This window comes from Phyllosticta capitalensis (genome assembly GCF_038381095.1).
Source record: "Phyllosticta capitalensis strain CBS 128856 chromosome Unknown BKA78scaffold_4, whole genome shotgun sequence".
NCBI lineage: Eukaryota > Fungi > Ascomycota > Dothideomycetes > Botryosphaeriales > Phyllostictaceae > Phyllosticta > Phyllosticta capitalensis.
In genome coordinates, this window is record NW_027117442.1 from 2,564,266 (window position 1) to 2,583,612 (window position 19,347).

General features: G+C 54.5%; 8 protein-coding genes across 8 annotated transcripts; 3 read left to right on the plus strand and 5 right to left on the minus strand.

Annotated features, from left to right (window-relative positions):
• Nucleotides 1-1,678: 1,678 nt before the first annotated feature.
• Nucleotides 1,679-4,812, plus strand: BKA78DRAFT_124967 (S-adenosyl-L-methionine-dependent methyltransferase). The gene is made up of 3 exons (XM_066882501.1): nucleotides 1,679-1,689; nucleotides 1,748-1,822; nucleotides 1,885-4,812. Exon 3 carries the CDS (start codon nucleotides 1,912-1,914, stop codon nucleotides 4,693-4,695), a length of 2,784 nt encoding a protein of 927 aa, XP_066745870.1. The 5' UTR covers nucleotides 1,679-1,689; nucleotides 1,748-1,822; nucleotides 1,885-1,911; the 3' UTR covers nucleotides 4,696-4,812.
• A 1,387-nt stretch (nucleotides 4,813-6,199) lies between these two features.
• BKA78DRAFT_352282 (uncharacterized protein) lies at nucleotides 6,200-7,903 on the plus strand (the record flags this gene model as incomplete). The annotated part of the gene is made up of 2 exons (XM_066891325.1): nucleotides 6,200-6,973; nucleotides 7,025-7,903. 2 exons carry the CDS (start codon nucleotides 6,200-6,202, stop codon nucleotides 7,901-7,903), a joined length of 1,653 nt encoding a protein of 550 aa, XP_066745871.1.
• A 1,208-nt stretch (nucleotides 7,904-9,111) lies between these two features.
• On the minus strand, nucleotides 9,112-9,906 carry BKA78DRAFT_124942 (uncharacterized protein). The gene has a single exon (XM_066882500.1). The coding sequence runs from the start codon at nucleotides 9,793-9,795 to the stop codon at nucleotides 9,223-9,225; it is 573 nt and encodes a 190-aa protein (XP_066745872.1). The 5' UTR covers nucleotides 9,796-9,906; the 3' UTR covers nucleotides 9,112-9,222.
• A 774-nt stretch (nucleotides 9,907-10,680) lies between these two features.
• On the minus strand, nucleotides 10,681-11,466 carry BKA78DRAFT_352283 (uncharacterized protein; the record flags this gene model as incomplete). The annotated part of the gene is made up of 1 exon (XM_066891326.1): nucleotides 10,681-11,466. The coding sequence occupies one exon, from the start codon at nucleotides 11,464-11,466 to the stop codon at nucleotides 10,681-10,683; it is 786 nt and encodes a 261-aa protein (XP_066745873.1).
• Nucleotides 11,467-11,626: 160 nt separating this feature from the next.
• Nucleotides 11,627-12,395, plus strand: BKA78DRAFT_343177 (uncharacterized protein; the record flags this gene model as incomplete). The annotated part of the gene is made up of 1 exon (XM_066890415.1): nucleotides 11,627-12,395. Exon 1 carries the CDS (start codon nucleotides 11,652-11,654, stop codon nucleotides 12,393-12,395), a length of 744 nt encoding a protein of 247 aa, XP_066745874.1. The 5' UTR covers nucleotides 11,627-11,651.
• Nucleotides 12,396-12,744: 349 nt separating this feature from the next.
• BKA78DRAFT_124989 (uncharacterized protein) lies at nucleotides 12,745-13,971 on the minus strand. Its single transcript, XM_066882502.1, has one exon. The coding sequence runs from the start codon at nucleotides 13,636-13,638 to the stop codon at nucleotides 12,862-12,864; it is 777 nt and encodes a 258-aa protein (XP_066745875.1). The 5' UTR covers nucleotides 13,639-13,971; the 3' UTR covers nucleotides 12,745-12,861.
• A 1,194-nt stretch (nucleotides 13,972-15,165) lies between these two features.
• On the minus strand, nucleotides 15,166-18,020 carry BKA78DRAFT_125080 (uncharacterized protein). Its single transcript, XM_066882504.1, has 4 exons — nucleotides 17,783-18,020; nucleotides 17,583-17,729; nucleotides 17,266-17,537; nucleotides 15,166-17,214 (listed from the first exon to the last, which is right to left on the minus strand). Exons 2-4 carry the CDS (start codon nucleotides 17,612-17,614, stop codon nucleotides 15,362-15,364), a joined length of 2,157 nt encoding a protein of 718 aa, XP_066745876.1. The 5' UTR covers nucleotides 17,615-17,729; nucleotides 17,783-18,020; the 3' UTR covers nucleotides 15,166-15,361.
• On the minus strand, nucleotides 18,021-19,230 carry BKA78DRAFT_125079 (uncharacterized protein). Its single transcript, XM_066882503.1, has one exon. It carries the CDS (start codon nucleotides 18,996-18,998, stop codon nucleotides 18,375-18,377), a length of 624 nt encoding a protein of 207 aa, XP_066745877.1. The 5' UTR covers nucleotides 18,999-19,230; the 3' UTR covers nucleotides 18,021-18,374.
• Between the last annotated feature and the right edge of the window lie 117 nt (nucleotides 19,231-19,347).

Here is a 19,347-nt window from a genome sequence, read left to right on the forward strand (position 1 = left end):
TGTCTGAGGACCAGAGTCGTGGTCGCGACGGAGACCAAAATGGTACGGGCGACTGGGGCCAAGAAACGATGGAGCTGTACGATGGCATTTTGAAACTTTGGAAGCGGAGGAGCTCCCAGCAAGTGAGAAAAAAGTTTAAGACGTGTCGGTCCAAGTCCGGCTCAAAGTGAAATCTCGGGCGCCGGTGCCGGTACCTCAACGTCGCGTGCTCCCCGCCGTTGCGCCGCTCTCCAACCCACACACCCACATCATCGTCCCCGTCATTCGCTCAAGAACCGCCGACGGGCCCCCTCGACTCCATCCCCAGTCTCAACCGCTCTCGTCATTCGCTGCTCTGCCTTCCACGCGATCCCGCGCGTCACGCGGCGCGTCTCTGCTTCGACCAAGGCACACGATGCTGACACCGTCCTGCCCACGTCCGGTTACCGTAACCTCCACTCTTGGATGCAACGCGCCGACACACTCCTGAGAGCTCGAAGTGGATGGGAGACTGGAGCTAGGCGCCCTGGGCAAGTCGCAGCTCGTAACCTGGGACGACCGCTCCCTAGGATGCTGGCCTTGGCGGGGCTCGTCGTAAAGAACCTCCAAAAGTGCTCCATCACCAACTGCAAAATCCATCCATGATGATCTGATCACAATGACCTTTTTCTCAGCTTCAGTCTGACCCGAACTTTGCCCCTGCGCGTCCGCCTTGAGAAGCTCTACATACCATATGTGCACTGTAAGAGTTGTGTAGTTCAAGTCTTTAAATGAAAGTAGTGACCGATGAAATATTTTCTTATAGGTGCCGAATAGTTTCCTGGTGAGCTTCTCACATCAAAATAAGCTTGAAACTGTGCCGTGGTAGCCGGATGGCAACCTATTCAAATTTGCCTTTTGGATCAACCTCTTCGCACAGTCTAGCAGAAATGCCATTTTGACTATTCCAGGCCGTTAATCCGTAGTCTCATAAGTCTCAGGCACTGATAATACTCCGTCACAATCAGTAGGAGTCTTCTGGTTGCTCACAATGGTCACGGGCGACTCGTGGTCTTCGAAAGCTTAATTCGAGAACCTCCCCGGCTAGATACGCACACCTCAAAATGGAACATCGGACATTGTTTCCTGACACAACCCCACCCTCATGGAAAGCTCGTGTGCTTTCCAATAGGTTTGGGGCATCTGGCTGCAGTGTTTGCTGCAGGAACCCGCGTTTGTACCTCCTTTCCGTGCATCCATGAGGCACTGTCTTCAAAGCAGCTGTTTGGGCAAACAAAGACCTCTACTTTTCGAAGAACCTTCCGATCATTCATTCTCACTCGTTACGGCTCCATAGTACTCTTTCCGACAGGACCTGCCCGGGCTTGCGCGAACCGTTGCCTGGACCCGCGCGGGACATCAACAAAACTCTCCATCACCTCTCCCAGACCATCACCTCCCACACCTCTCCACCCACTTCGAGCTCTACCGTGCTCTCTTCCACTGTTTCTCTCTTTTCTCCAGCTACTCCCCCGTCAAAGTGTTACGCACATCACGGAGCTCTGCACTCGCGCCTCTGCCTGACTTCAGGCTCTCCGCTCTGTAAGTTGGCACTTATCTTGAAGCCTCTGAAAGAACTTGAGCTGACGAACCTCTTTTCTCCAGGCTCTGCTGTCAGACCCACCTGAAAGGCAAAGCTATCTGTTTGAAGTCTGGTCGTCGCTCAGTTTGGTAAGCTGAACCGTCTTTCTCTCCACTCATGATTCACTGGGGCTGACATCTGGTAAAGCTTCACTTCTACGTGCAACCCACTTGGCTGGCAAGCCGGCCACATACATTCTGCCTTCAGTCTGCATCGTGTCTTGTAAGTAACACTTCACCTTCAACCTCTATGCTACACCAAAGCTGACTGAACTTCAATCTCAGCAAGACTGTGATACCCCCGAGGACACCATGCCCTCTCAGCGAGGCCTTTCAGTCGACGATCCCATCACCTTGATGGACGATGAATATCAGATCGCCGACATCATTGACCTCGAACACTTTGAGGAAGCAAACAACTTTGGGGAAGTCCTCATCATTGACGACTCCGACGATTCAGACCACGAGGTCGAGATCATAGAGCCAATCGTTTCAAAGAAGCGGCCGATCAAACTACGGAACCAACCGCCACAACATCCGTGGCAGTACATCGATAGTACGACTGTCGAGGAGAAGAAGCAAGAGCTTGGTCCGAGGGGCTCGCGCATCACCATTGGAGACACCATCGAGTTTGTGTCAGCTGACAGTAGCCGTAATGACTTCCTCAGAGTGTTCCACATATTGAGGAATGCCAAAACGGGCGAGATTAGGCTGCGCGGTCTTCGCTTCAGAAGGCACCAATTTATCGCCCCTCTACTGACTCTTACGCTCAACGAAGTCTGCCTCCACGCTCGGATTTACTCTGGTCAAATCGACGAGCGACCGTACGTGGAGCAAGGTCTCCACGAGATTCCGGTCAATCTGTTCGTCAAGAAGCGCCGCCTCATCGTCACAGACAGACCATTTCCGGAACTGAGCTGGCGAGAAAGCATTTCCATCAACAGGGAAACCCCAGACATCGAGAAGTACTACAAGTGCAAGCAGCAGATTTTCGACGGAGAGGTCTTGGTTTGCCGAACCATTTTTATTCAAACATACGAACAGGGAATGGACCTGAAGGGCTCACAAAGACAATGCCAAAATGAGCTGCGCCGTCTTACACTTTACGAAGCCGACGACGGCAATGGACTTCTCAAAGGACCTTCAGCCCCGTCCGTTGATGCTCAGCAAATGCCATCTTCTCCAATTGGACCGACCTCGCCGTTGAAGCGAAAGCGCGATGTCGAGCGCAAAGGCGAGATTGAGCTGGCATATGATGAAGACATGAGAAGGCACACATTTGGCGACGTATTTTGCGGAGCCGGCGGCGCAAGCTGTGGAGCAAAGATGGCTGGCCTGAAGGTCATATTTGGCGTTGATAACGACAAATTGGCTTGTGAAGCTTTTCGAAAGAACTTTGTCAACGCGGAAGTCTGTGAGAAGAACGCCCAGGACTACGTCGCTGAGGGAAAACCGGAGAACGAGATCGAAGTACTACCCCACGTCGATATTCTTCACTTGTCGCCACCCTGTCAGTTCTTCTCTCCAGCGCACACTACGGCCGGGAAAAATGACGAAAAGAACTCGGCGGCGATCTTCTCTGTCGGACCACTCGTGCAGCAGGTTCGGCCTCGAATTGCCACAATGGAAGAGACGAACGGCCTGACCCACAACAAGCACATTGGATGGTTCTATTCTATGCTCAGTGGTGTTCACAAGCAAGGCTATTCTGTCCGCTGGGCTGTGATTCGTTGCCTGGCATATGGCTGTACGCAGCCGCGTCCACGTCTCTTCATGATTGCATCGGCCCCCGGTGTGCCTCTCCCGCCATTCCCTCGGTTTACTCACGGACCACCGGAGAGGGAAACGTATGAAAAAGGTCTTCAGCAATTTACAAGCCTGCGAGCGGCGGCAGACAACATCCCTCAAGGGACGACTCAACACAATCCGGAAGACCCAGATCTTAAGCTCCTGCATGAAGAGCCGCCACGAGATCCCGATCTGCATAGCAAGCGCACGCTGCTAACGAACAATGAATCTGATGTGTATCATTGGGACGGAAAACGCAAATACACTATCAGAGAATTGGCTTGTCTACAGGGCTTTCCGTTGAACCACGAGTTCACGGGCAATCGCGCCGACATGAGACGTCAGATAGGCAACGCTGTGCCACCCATGGTCTATCAGAAGATTATCAGAGAATGTCGTGAGGTTCTCAAGCGCGTGGACCAAGACAGGGCGACTCGACGTCGGCTTGATAGTCCCGACATTATTCCCATCGAAGTTGAGCGATTGCCAGAGGCTGCCGACATAACAGTGATACAATCTGTCGAGGACGCAATGAACAACCCAATTTTTCCTCCGATTGTTGCGATGACGCCCGCCTCCCATGACATGCGGCAAAGAGACACGTCGATCACCGTTGGCCCCGGCGACAACCTTCCTCCCGGCGACGTCGGACAAGTGATTGTCATCGACGACGAGCCCGAGCGAGATCTAGTCCTGGCAGACGGCGCCTATGACGAAGATGACGAGGCACCAATGCCTGAAATTTTCTACATCACCTCGACGGATGAGAAATACGGCCACAAATTTGCCGCGACAGACAATGGGAACTTCACTTCCCCGTTAGACACCCCGTCCCGCTCCAGCATCAGCATGAGGTACAGAAGGGCCCTGAGCGCACCATGCGAGGGCAGTGGTGCCGGCTCAGAAGACGTCACTTCTGAGGAAGGAGGTGAACGTCGCTTCAGTGGAGCAGTCGCGAGGCGTGTCTTCGATCAGAGGAGCGGAACGGTGTCTAGGGAAGAGTCTCGCTATGTCACGCCCAACGAGGGCCTGCCTTTGACGTCGACGGAAGACGTCAATTCGGAAATTCAATACGTCACCGTTTACAATGACGATGAAGTCAACGGTGGCACCGTGGGCAGTTCCACGTTGCAGACTGGAAGCGACTTTCACGCAGTCTCGACTTCCCCAGCTCCAGACCCCTCGATTCGTGCGCGTGGCATGATGCGCACCCTGAGTCTCAATCCAGATGAGACTGAGGCTGGGGACGAGGTCGGAGGCGAGGTGCAGGGCAGTGGAGCTGTCGTCATCGTCATTGATGACGATTGAGCGACGCAAGGAATGGATTGACGTCGGATTTTCATTACGGTATTTGCTTTCCCTTTTTCCTTTCGGCATGGCAGTTTCAAGGCACGTTTCTGTGGAACATGAACGATGCGAGCCATTCCGACGGCCACAATGACACATTTCCACCACGATGGCACGGGCGTCGCATCACAAAGCAAGAATTCTGAGAGGCCACACTGTAATCTGTCTCCTGTTTACTCGCTCGCAGTGGTTTCGTCACCAAGCATGGAGGCGACACGGGCACGCAGCCTCGGAAACCAAACAAGCAGACGGGACTGGAATGCGGGTGATGGAATCGTGTCCATGGGTACTCTTAGAATAGGAGCCCATAACAATGAGATCATGGACTACAATTACCTTCAAACGTCGTATGCTACGGCAGGATTCAGCTCGAGCTGCTGCGCGCAGCAAAGTGACACGTCCTCCTGTACTACATCCATCATGCCGAGGAAGCTTTTGAGGGATCCAACGTGCCAGCATGCCGGGCGCACCCGCTCCACGCCACGTTGACGTGGATCCTACGTGCCCACAACATTGCTTTCGATTTGGCAATCTAACACGGTAGCAGTCTGAATCGCTGGAATGGCTTGAGCAACATAATAGGTAACATTAAGGGGAGACGGTCGAATCAGACTAGTGGGATGACAAGGTAGGTACGCGTCCCCCCGGGATTGGACCAGGTATAGGGAGAGTTGACCGAGCAAAACAGAAACCGGATTTGTGGAGACGTGGGATTTTGGGGGTTGTTGGTATGGATTGGAGTCCTTGGACGAGGCAAGGCTCTCCGAGAATGCGGCGCAGACGGTTAGACCAACGGCGGCCGGGCGGGCTAGCACGCGACCATTGTCGGGTGGCACTGCGGGCGTTGGTGCGGCATAAGGCGCCTTCGGCCGTGGTGATTGTCGTGGTGGACGAGCTGAGGAGTCGAACGTGGAAAACTGGCTGGTTCTGAGGCTTCTGTGCGACGGCGAGGATGGCTGAGAGGTCGGTCAGCGAGGGGCGGCCGAAGGGGTCTTGGGGATGAAGAAATGCTTTGGGAGACGAGGTGAGGTTGGAAGAAGGTGCGGCATGACGTCAAAGCGGCGCCTGACGGTGGCCGGTTTCCAGGCTAACGGGTTGTTTGCTGCACCTTGAGTTGGCCAGTGGTCCGCTTATCTACCTGCCAAAGTGGGATTCGCCAGCCGGGGAGACCCTCTGCGCCGTCGATACTTTTTGCCAACCTATCCTCGTGCTTGACAGGCCCCCCAATCTGCATCTACACCTCTTGACTTCACATCTCTTTTGCTGCTGACTGGTCGACTGCCTGCAAGGACCCACCCTTCTTCTCACCTCCATCAATCCTTACCCTCACATCGCTACCACTCGGAATCCTGCATCCCTGCCACCAGCGCCTCAATCTAGCCACCATTCTCTTACATCATCGTATAAAGCTGGGGGTCCCTCCGCCCCCAAATCCGCCGCCAAAGTGTCTTTCATCGACGGAAAAATGGCCACCCTGGCCTTCAAAGCGCTCTCCTATGGCGCTGACAGAATTCCCGACAAGCTCTTCGAGGCAATCCCCGGCGGATACTTCAAACGCAAAGAAGAGAAGGAGCTGAAGCGCAGGAAGAGAGAAAAGAAGATTCGCAGCCAGAGCGAGGGTCGTGGTCGCAGGCGTCGCTCGCCCTCATACTCGGACGAAGATGACGACTACTATTCTTCCGACTACTACACCTCTGGCGATGAATTTGAGCGCGAGCACCGTCGCCGCCGCAAGGAAAGAAACAGTGAAGAAAGCGATGAAAGAGCTCACCGCGGCAGGGAGCGCGAAAGGAGACGCAGCCACCATGAACGCATGAGGTCCTACGAGAGGTACGCCGACGAGGATGTTCCGCCCGACTTCGATCCTAGGTCGCATTCTGAAGGTGCGGAGCCATACCGGGCTCACTTCATGCCGCCTCCTCTTCCGCCTTATGGACATCCACAGCCGCCCTTTTCTGCTGCCGACGGAGTCTACGCGCAGCCCCAGCCTCACAATCCGGCTCCGTACACCCAGGCAAAGCCCTACAATCCGGCAGAATATGGACACGGCCAACTGAACCTACCTCCCATGCATGCGACGCCCAACGGAAGCCAGTCAACGAGTCCCATGACTCACAGTGCGAACCCCAGTGGCCATTCAATCAGTGCTCAGGGACAGACACTGCCAGGCAAGACGGTGACACCGCCAAATGCGACGCCGCAGAACCAGATGCAAGGCACTCCCACTTCGATGCAGCAGGTCAGAAGAAGCTCTCCCGCCACACGCAACAGTGTCGCTAACGGGGATCAGAACGCTGGCGGCTACTATGGTACAAGCTTTCCTCCTCCACCACCAGGCTCGCGTTCCTCTCGTGCATCTTCTGTCGACTCTCGCGGCATGCATCAACCCTACATACCTCACAGCAATCTTCATACTATTCCAGCGGGAACAGCAACGGCAGGTGTTCCGGGCTCTCCGTACAAGTCCAACCATCCACCAGGCAGCACTCCTCAATTCTATCAGCACAATCCCGCATACCCGCCTCAAAGTAGCTCCCCCTATCTTCCAAATTACAATCCATATCAACCACCGTCCCAACCCGTCTCGCGCCACGACTCCATTCACAGCGGGTCCAACAACGCTCCAGACTACCATGGCAGCGCACACGGCGGCCACGGTAGCCACTCGCGCACTAAAAATGAGGGTCGCCGCCGACACTCGATCGCCGTCAACACGGACCCGCGCTTCCGGTCACCATATCACCCAGCCAATTCGCGCACTGCTGCCACGTCCGCCGCCTGCTCGCGTCAGGGGTCGCGCACGGGATCGCGTACCGGGTCTATCAACGGCTCGCACCGCAACAGCATCAGCGAGCGCATCCACGAAGTCACAGGCTTCGACGGCGCGCGCGACTTTGACGCCCACCACCGCACTGCAGCAGCGGGAACAGTTGGCGCAATTGCAGGTGGATTGCTTGGCGAAGCCATTGCCCCAGGCACAAACGTGGGCACGGTGTTGGGCGCTGCAGCTGGTGGTCTCGGCGGCAGCGAGCTGTTTCGTAGAAAGTACCACGGGCGCACGTACGGTGGCCACAGCAGGGGCGATTCCGGCGTTAAGAAGGCGAGGCGGGAGAAGGGAAGGAGCCACAGCGCGAGCGTGGAGGATGTGACGGACGAGCATTTCTTGTGAGGTGCTTGGTTCGATTGGATGAGGGCGAGCTTTTTGGATGATGCGACCTGGATACCATGCGATGCCTTTATCCTTTCTCTCATTCTTCCCTTGAGTCGATTGGCATATTGGCATTTTGCCGGCTTGTCGCAGTGCGGTGCGCAGGATGTCGGCGACTCCTGCTGCTTCCCCTTTTGCGCTTCATTGGCCTAGTCGCCCCTTCCTTTGCCTCCTCTTGCGCTTGCATCTTACAACTTAGCTGCCCCCGTGCTCCTTCAAGAGAGACATTTCGAGGCGGGCTACATATCCATCATCCATCACCTGCCCATCCACCAGCGATTAGGTAGTTTTCTTCTTCCGATGGCTGGCCGATCTGGTTTCCTTGTTCTTTCAACATTATCCAGCAGCATCCATCATCCCCTAGTCTGCTTTCTACCGCTTTCTCACACCTCTACTTCCCTGCCTGCCACCTTTCTTTGCGGCACTAGTTTGCTCCTTCTTTTGCTCTTGCATAGCGTGGTCTGGAACGGAACGACCTGGAATGGTGTCCAAAAAAAAATTTGCTCTCTCAATTTTCATCTACTTCTTCTCCCCCCATCTTCTCAATCTCTTGTTCGATGTTTGATGTTTGATGACTTCTTCCAACGAGATACGATTAACGGCTGGACATACGATTGGCGAGGAGAGATTGACAAGGAATCAAGTGGCATACGGTGGATCCGGGGAGTGCAGGAGAAAGGAGCGGAAGGAAGTGCGATGCCGCATTAGCAGATGCCGCACGGCGTGTGGTGTGATGTGGAACCACATGGCGAGTGTGGGTGTATGTAGGAAATTTGCAATGTGCATTTACATCTCCAGAAGATGGGAATGACGACTACACTTGCAGCGTCGAGAAGACTCCACGAGTGCCTCGTGTCGATGCAAATCGCAAGGGATGTGCCCCCGTCATCTAGTGCTAGTAGTTCGCTTCCCGTCTGGCTGCCTGTCAGTCCTGCCACATTGGGGATGGCAGCAGTCAATGTCAATGCCTGCATGGGCCGACCAGTCTGCTGCATCAGTCAAAAAGACGCATCAAGATATCCTGCCTTGGCGAGCGATGATGCACTCGCAGCAGTAGTCGCGTGCGTGCGTGCGTCTCTGATCCAACGCGACGTCCATCCATCGGCCAAGCAAGCAAGCAAGCCCGCAACCTCTCCAAAGCCCCTCCTCCTTTTTTTCCAAATCCTCTCTTCAGCACAAGTCTGCTGAAAGCAAAGGGGAGGGGGGACAAGAAAAGTTGAAGAAAGAATGGCAAAAATCGCAGCGCGAAGAAAGAAAGAAAAAAAAATCGACCTGCCTCATCATCCGCCATCTGCCACCACGCACGGCAACCTAATCCCCAACTCTAGGCCGCTGCGACGTTTGAAGTTGTGCGGAATTAGCCGACATTTCCCCTTTGGGCCGGCTGCATGGATAGAGGCCGCGGAACGCGGAACGCTCCCGCTGGCTGGACGGATGATGTGCGCGGGCGCCGGGAAAGGGAAAAACGGCTGGGGTGAGGGGCAGGGATTTTTCACTGGTTGTTGTTGTTTGGCCCCTTGATGTTGGCTGTTGGAAGGAGTGGTGTTGGTTGTCGGGCATGTCGGTGAGCGTGTGCGGTTGCATGTTGCGATTGGACGAGCAGGAGAGGCGCGCAGGAGGAAGAGAGCAAGCAAGTACTGTTGGGTTTGAAGATATTTTTGGCTTTCGGATAGGTATGTAGCTACGTATGATTCCATCCGTGTAGGAGGTAAGTCTTGGGTATCTCGAGTCGATCGACAAAGGAAAGAGCAAAAGATGGCAGAAATCAAGTACCAAGCCCTCTTGCCATGCCCATGCGTGTATCCATCCAACCATCTACCATCCCAGTCCATCGTCGCCGTTTTCGTAATCATCGTAAAAATTCGTACGTCGCCGACTGTCGCATCGGCAGCAAGAGACCGGTAGCGAGCGATCGGATCGATCGCGACCAACTACCTCTTCATCCAAACATTTACTTTTTGACTTCAACCTGCCCCAATGAGGCAGGCAAATCGCGTACCTCTTCTCTCAAACACTCAAGGTTTAAAGGGGAAGAAGGGGGGCGAGAACAGAAGCCCAAGAGCTAAGCCCCAGGTCAGTGACGACTCCAGCCACGGCGCCACGGCTGGGCGCTGGTGGGAGGGTTGGGGGTTGCGGCATTCCCGCTCTTTCCGCCCCCGTCATCAGCCACTCTGGGTGCTGCGCCCAGGAACGCCATGGAAATCCTCTTGCGAGTCGTGTGTGGAGAAAAAACACTCCAACCAACGGTCGATGCGATGACGGCATGTCCACCAGTCGGGTGTCTGAAGCTTCGAGTTCCGTCCACGCAAGTCGGCGAGTGGGAACGCCGGCGGGCGCTGCGGTGGTCGGCGAGGCCGGTGTGTCGAATGTTTTTCGTTCGGTCCAGTGTGCGATCACGTTGGTTGTGCATGCACATGATGGTCCCTCCCGCCCGTCCGCATCCGCGGCTTGCGAATGCGCCGAGTATCCGTCAAGCCTAGGCTGCAGCTGTCAAACTGCGGGCGCGGGCGCAGCGCGGAGAAGCCAGAGAAGGAACACGGAATGCACTGCCTCCTCTCGCAACTCGCTCAACACCACAAACCGGGGTAAATGCGGATATCGACGGGGCGGGGGCGTTCTGGAGTCTGGAATCATTCCCCCAGACGCCCGGCGGGGCTGTTTGGTGCGAAACAAATTTCTGCGGCCAAAGCGGAGAGTGAGGCAAGCATGCTGGCTTGTTTTTGGTTTCGGGGCGGCCTTCACACCACGGCCTGGCGCGCGCGGCGGCGCTTGTCCTTGGCCGCCGTATCCTCTTTTTTCGACGTGAAGCGCTCGACGATGCGGCGCACCTTGCTCGGGCTGCGCGGGCACGGCGGCGCAGAATGCGAGTGCTTCGTCTTGCAGGAGCGCGGCTTGGCTTGCAAAGCGGGCGCGCGCATCAATTTTGGCGGCGCAAAGTGCAGCGAAGCCGGCGGACCGTCATACAGCTCGTCGCTCTCGGCGGGGGACGCGACTGCGGGCTGGATCGCGTCGGCCTCTTCATTCTCCGAGGAGCAGGTTGAAAAATGCGAGGTGATGCGGGTGATCATGTCCGTGTGGGGACGGCTGTGGGTGCTCTCGTGAGTCGTGGTTGTGACCAAGGCGAAAAAGGTGTTGTCGCTGTTGTCGGATGTGGGAGTCGGCGTGTCCATTGATGAGAGCTCCTTGACGGTAATGGTGCAGGCGGCAGTGTTGACATCAGGATCCTCTTCCGAGTAAGGGGGCAATTGGTCTTCAACTTCTGCTGAGGGGGTGTCGTGACGTTTGCTTGGCAGGGGTCCTGTTGATTCTGCGTCGGTGACGTCGTCGGCCGTGATGAAGGCCGAAAGGTCTGCCTTCATGATGCCCTGGATGCGCTGCCGATATTGACTGGCCAAAGCGGCATGGTACTGCGAACTTGGAGGTGCTCCTGAGGGCGTCCGCGGTGGTGGAGAGCAAGCCATGTTGGCGAGCTGCTTTTGAATGTGGGGAGGTAAGCGAAGAGTAACGTCTGATGGGTTACCCATTTTGGCAGTTGGTGGTGAGGATGAAGGATGAGTGAAGGGAGAGAGGCAGGAGGGCCGCCTGGGATTTTGAATGATTGCCGGGAATGGGAGAGAGGCTGGTTTCGGAAAGCGTGCGTGGTAGTGTGGTGGTGAGGTAGGTGGGCGTGGGTTTATGTATTATGGATGCATATGGTCAGGCAGGAGCGATGGAGTCAGCCGGGCGGCAGGGGTACGCTGCCCTGGTTCTCTTTTTTTCTCTCTCTCTAGAAAAAAGTGTTTGCTGGTGCCGTACGAAACTTGGTACCCTGCTCCTCGCAACCAAGACTGGGGCGGCGCCGCCAGGTTTCCGGGCCCAAGCGATGGGCTCGACGCGCACACACGTCAGCGACTGCACCATTGCCATTTTTCCAAGAGGCTTGACTATGTGGCCGTGCCAGTCGCCCATGAATCATCCACCCGGCCCGAATCATGACGACTGTGGTTTTTTTGTTCACACACTCTGCTCTCCACCATGGAGAGAAAACCGTTTGCGCAAGGCCAAGGCGTGGGAGCTGCAGTTGGGGAGGACCATGTCTGTTGGAGGGGCTGGCGCTGCCGCGAACGGTCAAAAGCGCGCGCGCAAACCTCAGTCATCAGGTAAGCAAGCGCTGACCTCAGTTGGAGGCGTGTCAACGCAACAAACAACGGACCGTTGGTCCATCCCCTGCGCCCTCAGCGGCTTCGTCGGCATGGCTGTGAGTCCCGGCAGTCATCGTTATTTCGACCCCGGGCCATATGCAACAATATGCATCTGTGACTCCAAGGCTCCAGACTGTCAGGCTGTTCAGGGCGCAGCACCCACCGTTGGCTGGCGGTATGCAGGGCACGCACCAGGGCTCGAGGGCTACAACACCGCCAGAACCGTATTTACGGCGTTTATTTCCTGTGGCCGGGCTGGGGCTGCTGCATAATGTTCGAGTTTGCAATGCTGTTGACACCGGTCTAGCCAATTTCTTCAAAATGCTCAAGTCGCCCTTGACCGGCCTCCACCGACGACATGCATACCTCTCCTATCCTCATTTTTAAACGTCCTCGCCTGACAGCCACCACAGTCACCAGGCGCAGGGCGTGAGGCGCGAGGCGCCGGAGCAGCGATCCCAACCTCCACATGGCCCTCAAGCAATAGTTGCACACTCTGACGCATCGTATACAATTGATCTAACCAACCAAATGTCGCATCGTGGCGGCGCAGACGCGAAAAAATCGCAACCCTCTCCTCCAATCAGTCGCATGACAGTCGAGATTACCTCCCGTCTGTTCCATCGAATTTTTTTCTGCTCTGCATCATGGCGACAGGGCTGATGCCAGACGCAGCCCGAGACATACCCGACGAAGGACGGATGCCGGTACCGGTGCCGATTGTCAATCAATCTGGGGTCATGCATGCCAAACCAACCTTCGCCGAGTCGCATGGAACGCGAACGTGAACAAAAACTCGAAACCACCAAAACACGCGCTGCCCTCCCGACTCAACCGAACGCTGGCCGTCTCATCCGTGGGTGGAAACAACGGATAGCGGGCGAGGGATTTCTGGTTCTCTCCCCTTCGCCGCGCAATCCGTAACGGCGTTCTCGACGACTGACGACGCCGGAAAACTTTGGAAGACAGGTACGTAAGCGGCCTGTCAGTGTCATCGTCACGCTTCCTCGGCCGTCGCATAATCATGGGCTGGTAAGCTAGCCATACCGGCCATGTAGCCCATCCAGCCAACCGGAACGACGCCAGCCAAAAAACACCTCCTCCGCCATCTCGCAGCATCGCACAGACAAAGGAGTCGGAACTCTCTAAACCGACGGCCGCAAAGTCGTCTCCAAACACTGTCTGATTTTTTACATTTGTCGTACGGAAGCATCGCGCGCGACTATTGCCAGTTGTGCCCGGTTCCGTCGAGCTGCGGCGGGAGCAGACGGGCCCGCCGCAACCACTCGGGCTCTCGTCCATTGTTTTGCTTCGTCCGCCCTTTTTTCCCACCCAGCTACCCGGACACGACGATCGATAATTGCGCTCGCTCCTCAAACAAAGCAGGGCAAAACAATCGCTCACTATCGAAACAAGGCGCCAATAGCGCTTTCCCCTTCCTCTCCGTCTTCTTGTTCCCCTTCTCCCCCCTGCGTGGTCCTGGTCACGTCGCCGTCTCCCCGTCCATCCCTTCATAGGTCACCCCATCACACGCCTCGTGAATTGTGCAAAAAAAATGTCGCGCACTCGGCTTCAGGACCAAACCATCCGAATTGCACCGCCCGAAGGTCCCCGTCCCCGGCGTTCCCCCGGGTCCTCGGCGCAAATCTGCCGTCCGGTGAGCCCCTCAGGTTGGTTAGCCCCGACGGCTGCGGCCGCTCCGTCCATTGCCCTTTCGGGTATGTTCTGCGAGGTCGGTTCGTCATTGCTGCTTGTGCTTCTCTTGCTGTGGGGTGAAGAAGTTGTGATTCTTCTTGTTTCGTGTTCGGAAGGTCTGTGTCTGCTGAAGTTCAACGTAGCTGTCAAAGTTGACGCGAGTAGCAGCGCAATTGGACGATTGGAATTAGTCTGCTGTGTTGACCTGGAGTCGCGACTCTCTCTCATCAACCTTTTTGCTGCTGCTGGATTCACAATCTCCCTCCAAATGAAGTGGTCCTCTCTTACCGCCATGATTCCAACCCCGGCCTTGCAACATGGCAGACCACAAACAGCTAGCTAGCCTCGGGGGCAGAATTTGAAGCAACATCACTAAGCCATCTCGACTTCACTGCGCGGAAAAGGCCTTCTGACCGGCGATGTCATGCCACGGAATGGACTTGACTGAATGGAGTTTCTTGAGAAAGCTGGAAGGGATGCGATGTGATGTGCCCAGTCAATCCGCTCGTTTGCGCGATAGGAACGACCTCTTCGTCCTCAATCTCCCCAACCACCACAACACACAACCCACCCATTGATCAACCCTCAGCCCCAACCCTCGCCTGCCGGCCCTTCCCCGGTACCAATCCTCTGCCTCAAAAACGAGACCCCCAGATCTCCCTCTCAAGCTTCCTCAATCTACCCAGCTTTCTTTTGAGAATATATTTTGATTTGTGACATGTGCTCTAACGTACGACCATAGCAGGTAGAAAACTCGGAACCCCGTCCGCTCTTCCATAGATAAGCTACCTTGCGGCCGATTAGTAGTTGCGTGGGTGACCAGCAGCGAATCCCGGCTGTTGTACGTTTTGATTTTTTGGTGATCTTTTTGCTGGGAGGAGGGTTAGGTGATGGGGTGGGCTGGGACGGCAGGGGAAGCGATGGGCGGGAGGGTTGGTGTGGATGAAGACGAGGCAAGGGAAGAGAGATGAGGGCTTTCTTTTTGCAATCGTACGCGTGAAGAGGGAAGAGGTACATGTTCTCAAAGGGTTTGTATGCATCAACCGATGACGATTGTTGACCAGACCGTTTTGAGGCTCCTTGTGTATTAACCAGAGGCAATGCTTATCGCCAAACCATCTAAACATGAGTTTATCCATCACCTTGACCATGAAGTTTCCGCAATCGTATTAGGAAGTCTCCAGGGTATCTCGGGATACATTAGAAGACGAGCAACGAGAGACGCAAAAAGGAATCCAGTCAAACAAGGCTGACACGGATGCATTTGGCAGACCGCACAATGGACGACGATCCTTTGGATTCGAGAAGCTGATGTATGTTGAGTGAGCGAGTGACAGGATTAGGCAATGACTGGCTGTGCCTTTTCGATTCAGAGACGAGTACGAGAGTAGAGAGAGACCAAGGCGGCAATCAACAGGATAGACGGCTGAGGCATGGAGCTGGACGCAGATAGTGCGGTTTACGAGAACCACAAGATATGGAACAGACGGAAATGTGCCAGACAAAAATCTAAATGCTCTTGATGTGCCTCCCGCCAAAGTGCTCAAATGCTCGATGAAGACCCCTGCTCTTCGAACATGTCCCGATGCCGCTCAAAAACGTCCTCCGCGCCCTCTTTCCAGTGCGCCGGCCGCAATTTCCCTGATACAATGACGCCCTCGTTCTCGAGAAGTTCTCTCAGTTCCTCTGGGAACCATGCGTCCCTCTCGATATCTCTTATGATGCCCGCAGCGATGAGAGGCACGATGTAGTCTCTCGTAAAGGGGAACCCATCCTTGATATCATCTTGTTCCGTGTAACGCCACTTGACTGGTCTGTGTACTTCTTGGTCAGGCCAGCCTGTGTGATCCCTAGCCATCTTCATCCACTGGAAGGTGTAATCTGGAACACCGAGGGTCTCCAAATACCGACACAGCCTTTCGTCAGCAACAAAAAAGTTGGGATCCTCTGCGTCGAAACGCCGGGCCAACGGATCGACCACGACATGAAAGTGGCACACTACGTTGAAAATTCCGCTGTCGTCAATAATCTTGCTTTGTTCAGGTCCCTCGACGTGCAAGTCTGCAAAGAGTTTAAGCCAGTGACTTTTGTTGCCCCTGTAACCGACGGTGGAGGTGTCCAGATCTTCCTCGGGGAGATACAATTCAAGTGCAGCCCACCAGGCGCGAAGGAAGACATTGAAACGGCCATCAAATTGCGAGAAAAGGTGGTCGAAGAGTGACATGAAGACCTCGAGAGTGTCCTTCAGATTCTCCTCCTCATCGTGGATGGCGGCCGCGTCGTCGTCCTTGAGCGGCGCCCAGCCGGTGGCCCGACTGCAGCACGTGTGCGTCATGCCCAGCTTCTCGAAAACCTCAAGACGACATAATTCTCTCATAGCCACCCGACGGGAGCGTAGGGACATTCTCTCAGTGAATGAAATCAGCTCGTGCCGGCGCTGCGAGCGCCCAAGAAGGCATCTGCGCGCCAGAACAGCAGCTGGTGTGCACCCAGATGTCGAGCAGTGGCAACGGCAGGAGTCACAGCTGGCTTTTGATGCGAGTCTCATCAGCCAGTTGGGATGGGGCAACCGGTGGTTCCAACCCCAGAAGGCTCTAACGGCGAGCCAGAGCCCTTTGGGATCTGGTTGAGCGCCGTTGGAAAGAAAGTATGAAGCCCAGTCAATTTGAGACTGTGAACAAGCCTTCAGAAATAGAGTCGTGCCATCCTCCTCTGCGACGTCAATGTTGTGAAATCCGAGACTGAGGAGGGACTGGACGATGTTTTGATTTTTCTCAAAGTAAAAATCATGCTCGCCACTGTCCGCACTGTAGAATTCATGTGGGATAATACAGCTGTCGAAGTACACTGACTTGCTTTCGCCAGGCCAGAGATGCCTAAGCTTAGGAGCAGGCACTTTTTGAGATGCTTCTAATGCTTTCCAGATCTCAAGAGCGCGTTCGTCCACTAGAGTCCCTGTTCGTGAAAGATGCTGAAGATGCTCCCACTCCGGTGTTCCTCGTTCAAGATTCTGCAGCCCAAGCTGAGCAAGTTCTTTTCGAGCGTCGGCAACGTACTGGAAAACCAGGTTTCTCGTTTCCTCATCCTCGTAAGGAGCAAGGATCGATACACCTGGGAATCCTGGAGTGCTCTGGTAAAATGGTGGGACTTGATGCGAGATCAGGATCCTGATGGCTTCGGTTATCCCTTGTATTCGGGCAGTTGCAACGGCGCTTTTTGCATCAAGATCAAGATTAAGCAGGAAGCTCAATCCTTCAGGCCAACCAAGAGCGCAAGCTATCGGTTCCGGAAGACCTTCGTGTCTTCTGGTCCAATCGACGCCTTTTTGGGTGCAAGTATGAAGCCTGTCCAGTGATTTTCGAAAAATAGCCAAATAATGGTCGGGGCATCCCATTTCTATTCTGAAACATCAGCATAATGGGACATGGGGAGTGAGAATCGTAGTACCTTCTGCCACATCCGGACAGTTAGACAGACGCGTGACAAACTTGTACGAGAGTCTGCCAGGAGACTTGGATACAGCATCTTTGTCGACACTGAGTGAAACCTTCAGAGGCAAGAAACCACAATCATTCAAAATCTGATCCACTGAGACATCTTCGATGACATCGACACCGACACTCTTCTCCAGTGGTTGATACATTCTGTTGCGTGTCAAGACAGTGTCCATAATAGTTTGGCCATCATAGCAAATTATGCGTTGGTTCTTTGACGAAAAGCTGTGATGGATGAGAAGTTTTCCTTGCGATTTTGAGGAGCTTGACCTACTGAATGACGGTGTTGGGATCAGCTCCATGATCCAAGACCATCATCTTGATCGCCTGGGTCACGCATTCTTTGATTGCTGGAGAAAGATCTGGATGCCAGTGACCATTCTCTTCGTATATGTCAAGGATGACTTCGATGAAATCCTTTTTGATTGTCAGCTGCTCTCGTCCAGACATTGTATTGGGCCTGCTCTCACCCAAAGCACTGTTTTGCCGTCCGTGTCCTGTTCGTGGACAAGGTAAGGTTTCCTCTGCAGCAATGTGCGCAGCTCAAAAATTACAGACTGGAAAATTGCGAGGGCTGCGGACTCGGAAATTGCGGAACGGAAAAACCCTGAGTCTTTGAGCTGCCATCCTAGTCTTCTTATGCATGCAAAAGCGGGGGACTGGTTTCGGTCGACTACCAAGGCTCTGAGCTTTATCCCTGGACTCAATGATACTCCAAAAGTTCCCCAGCTAGTGCTGCAGTCAAGTTGGAAGTATTTTCCAGAAGCAAATGGTACAGCCAGTCGCAGAGCAACGCTGACTTCTCGGTCATTACCGCCAAAGAGGGGACAGTCCGAATTATGGCCTCTTTTGTCTCTGAAGCTGAGCGCTCCAATGGACCACAAGAATAACTTTGGTCGAGATTTGCAATCACATTCGATATTCGATGTTGGATGATAGCCTTGGAAGTATGGCGCAGGAATTCCAGAGAGCTCGTCCGCAGAATTGACGCTCTTTGCATACGCAAATACAGCATTTTGGGCCTGGCGTGTTTTTTAGCCGTGATCAGTTCACCAACGCCATCTAGATGAATTTTCTCACCCTCACGTCACAAACGTCCTTCCTATCCAGATTTCCCGTGTTTGGCTCGATCGTATTGCCGATCGTCATAGTCGGGACTTGTAAAGGCGCCAGCCGTGCAATCATGGATATGACCTCCTTACGAAACTCCGACTGTCCAAATCCTTGCAATGCGAGCTCTTTGCGAAGCTCAACCTGTCCAGCCTCAATCGACGACAGCATCGCAAGAGTCTGTCCGGTGAAAATTGACGTGAGAATTTCCATATCCCGTTGCAAGTCATCGAAGGAGCTTTGCAATTCGGAGTCTTTCCTGACTGTCGACACTGATGCCAACGCTCGGCGTGTGGGTCCACCCTTGAGCTGACTTGCCAAGTCGTTGAGCAGGCGCTCGATCTCTTGAAGTCGATTGATACATTGCTTGATGATCCGCGTCGCAAATTCTTGGTCACTGAGGAGGATAGACCTATCAGCGTGTGTCCTGAAAAGTCGTAGATTGTTGTCGAGCTGTTGTTGTCGTTCGATGATTTTTTGTGGGGCATGTTTGATTTCTCTGCAAAGGTCGACGACTTTTTTCCCGATTTTGATGAATTCGATGATGCCCGCGGCGATGCCAATGGCATCCGCCATGTCTCACTGTTGGTGCGTCTCCGAATTAGATTCGGACTGTCGGTTGAGTGAGTTCACCCGTCAAAGGTTATGAGCGCGGTGAGAGAAAGGGTCAGACTGGAGGACAAAGCAACTTCGGACGGGGAAGAGCATGGACGGATGGAAGTCGAAATCTTGACGACTGTGAACGCAGAGAGTTCTTGGACTCCCGAGAAGGCTGGACAAGGGGAGAAGTTGAGTTCAGAGACACGGTGGGGTCGAAACAGAAGCGGCAGTCCTGAGCCTATCATAGGCACCAGAAAGCCGGTAAACGTTGATCGCCGGCACAGCCAGTTTGAGGTTCGCCAATCAGGCGCCAAATGAATAATAG

What these genes read in the sequence shown, in the direction of transcription:
- BKA78DRAFT_124967 (XM_066882501.1), top strand. Translation starts at nt 1,912, where the DNA reads ATGCCCTCTCAGCGAGGCCTTTCAGTCGACGATCCCATCACCTTGATG.
- BKA78DRAFT_124942 (XM_066882500.1), bottom strand. Translation starts at nt 9,795, where the DNA reads ATGATTACGAAAACGGCGACGATGGACTGGGATGGTAGATGGTTGGAT.
- BKA78DRAFT_124989 (XM_066882502.1), bottom strand. Translation starts at nt 13,638, where the DNA reads ATGAAGGGATGGACGGGGAGACGGCGACGTGACCAGGACCACGCAGGG.
- BKA78DRAFT_125080 (XM_066882504.1), bottom strand. Translation starts at nt 17,614, where the DNA reads ATGGAGCTGATCCCAACACCGTCATTCAGTAG. An exon ending in CCAACACCGTCATTCAGTAG is followed by an intron (nt 17,538 to 17,582) that starts GTCAAGCTCCTC and finishes CATCCATCACAG; the next exon opens with CTTTTCGTCAAAGAACCAAC. An exon ending in CTGTCCGGATGTGGCAGAAG is followed by an intron (nt 17,215 to 17,265) that starts GTACTACGATTC and finishes GTTTCAGAATAG; the next exon opens with AAATGGGATGCCCCGACCAT.
- BKA78DRAFT_125079 (XM_066882503.1), bottom strand. Translation starts at nt 18,998, where the DNA reads ATGGCGGATGCCATTGGCATCGCCGCGGGCATCATCGAATTCATCAAA.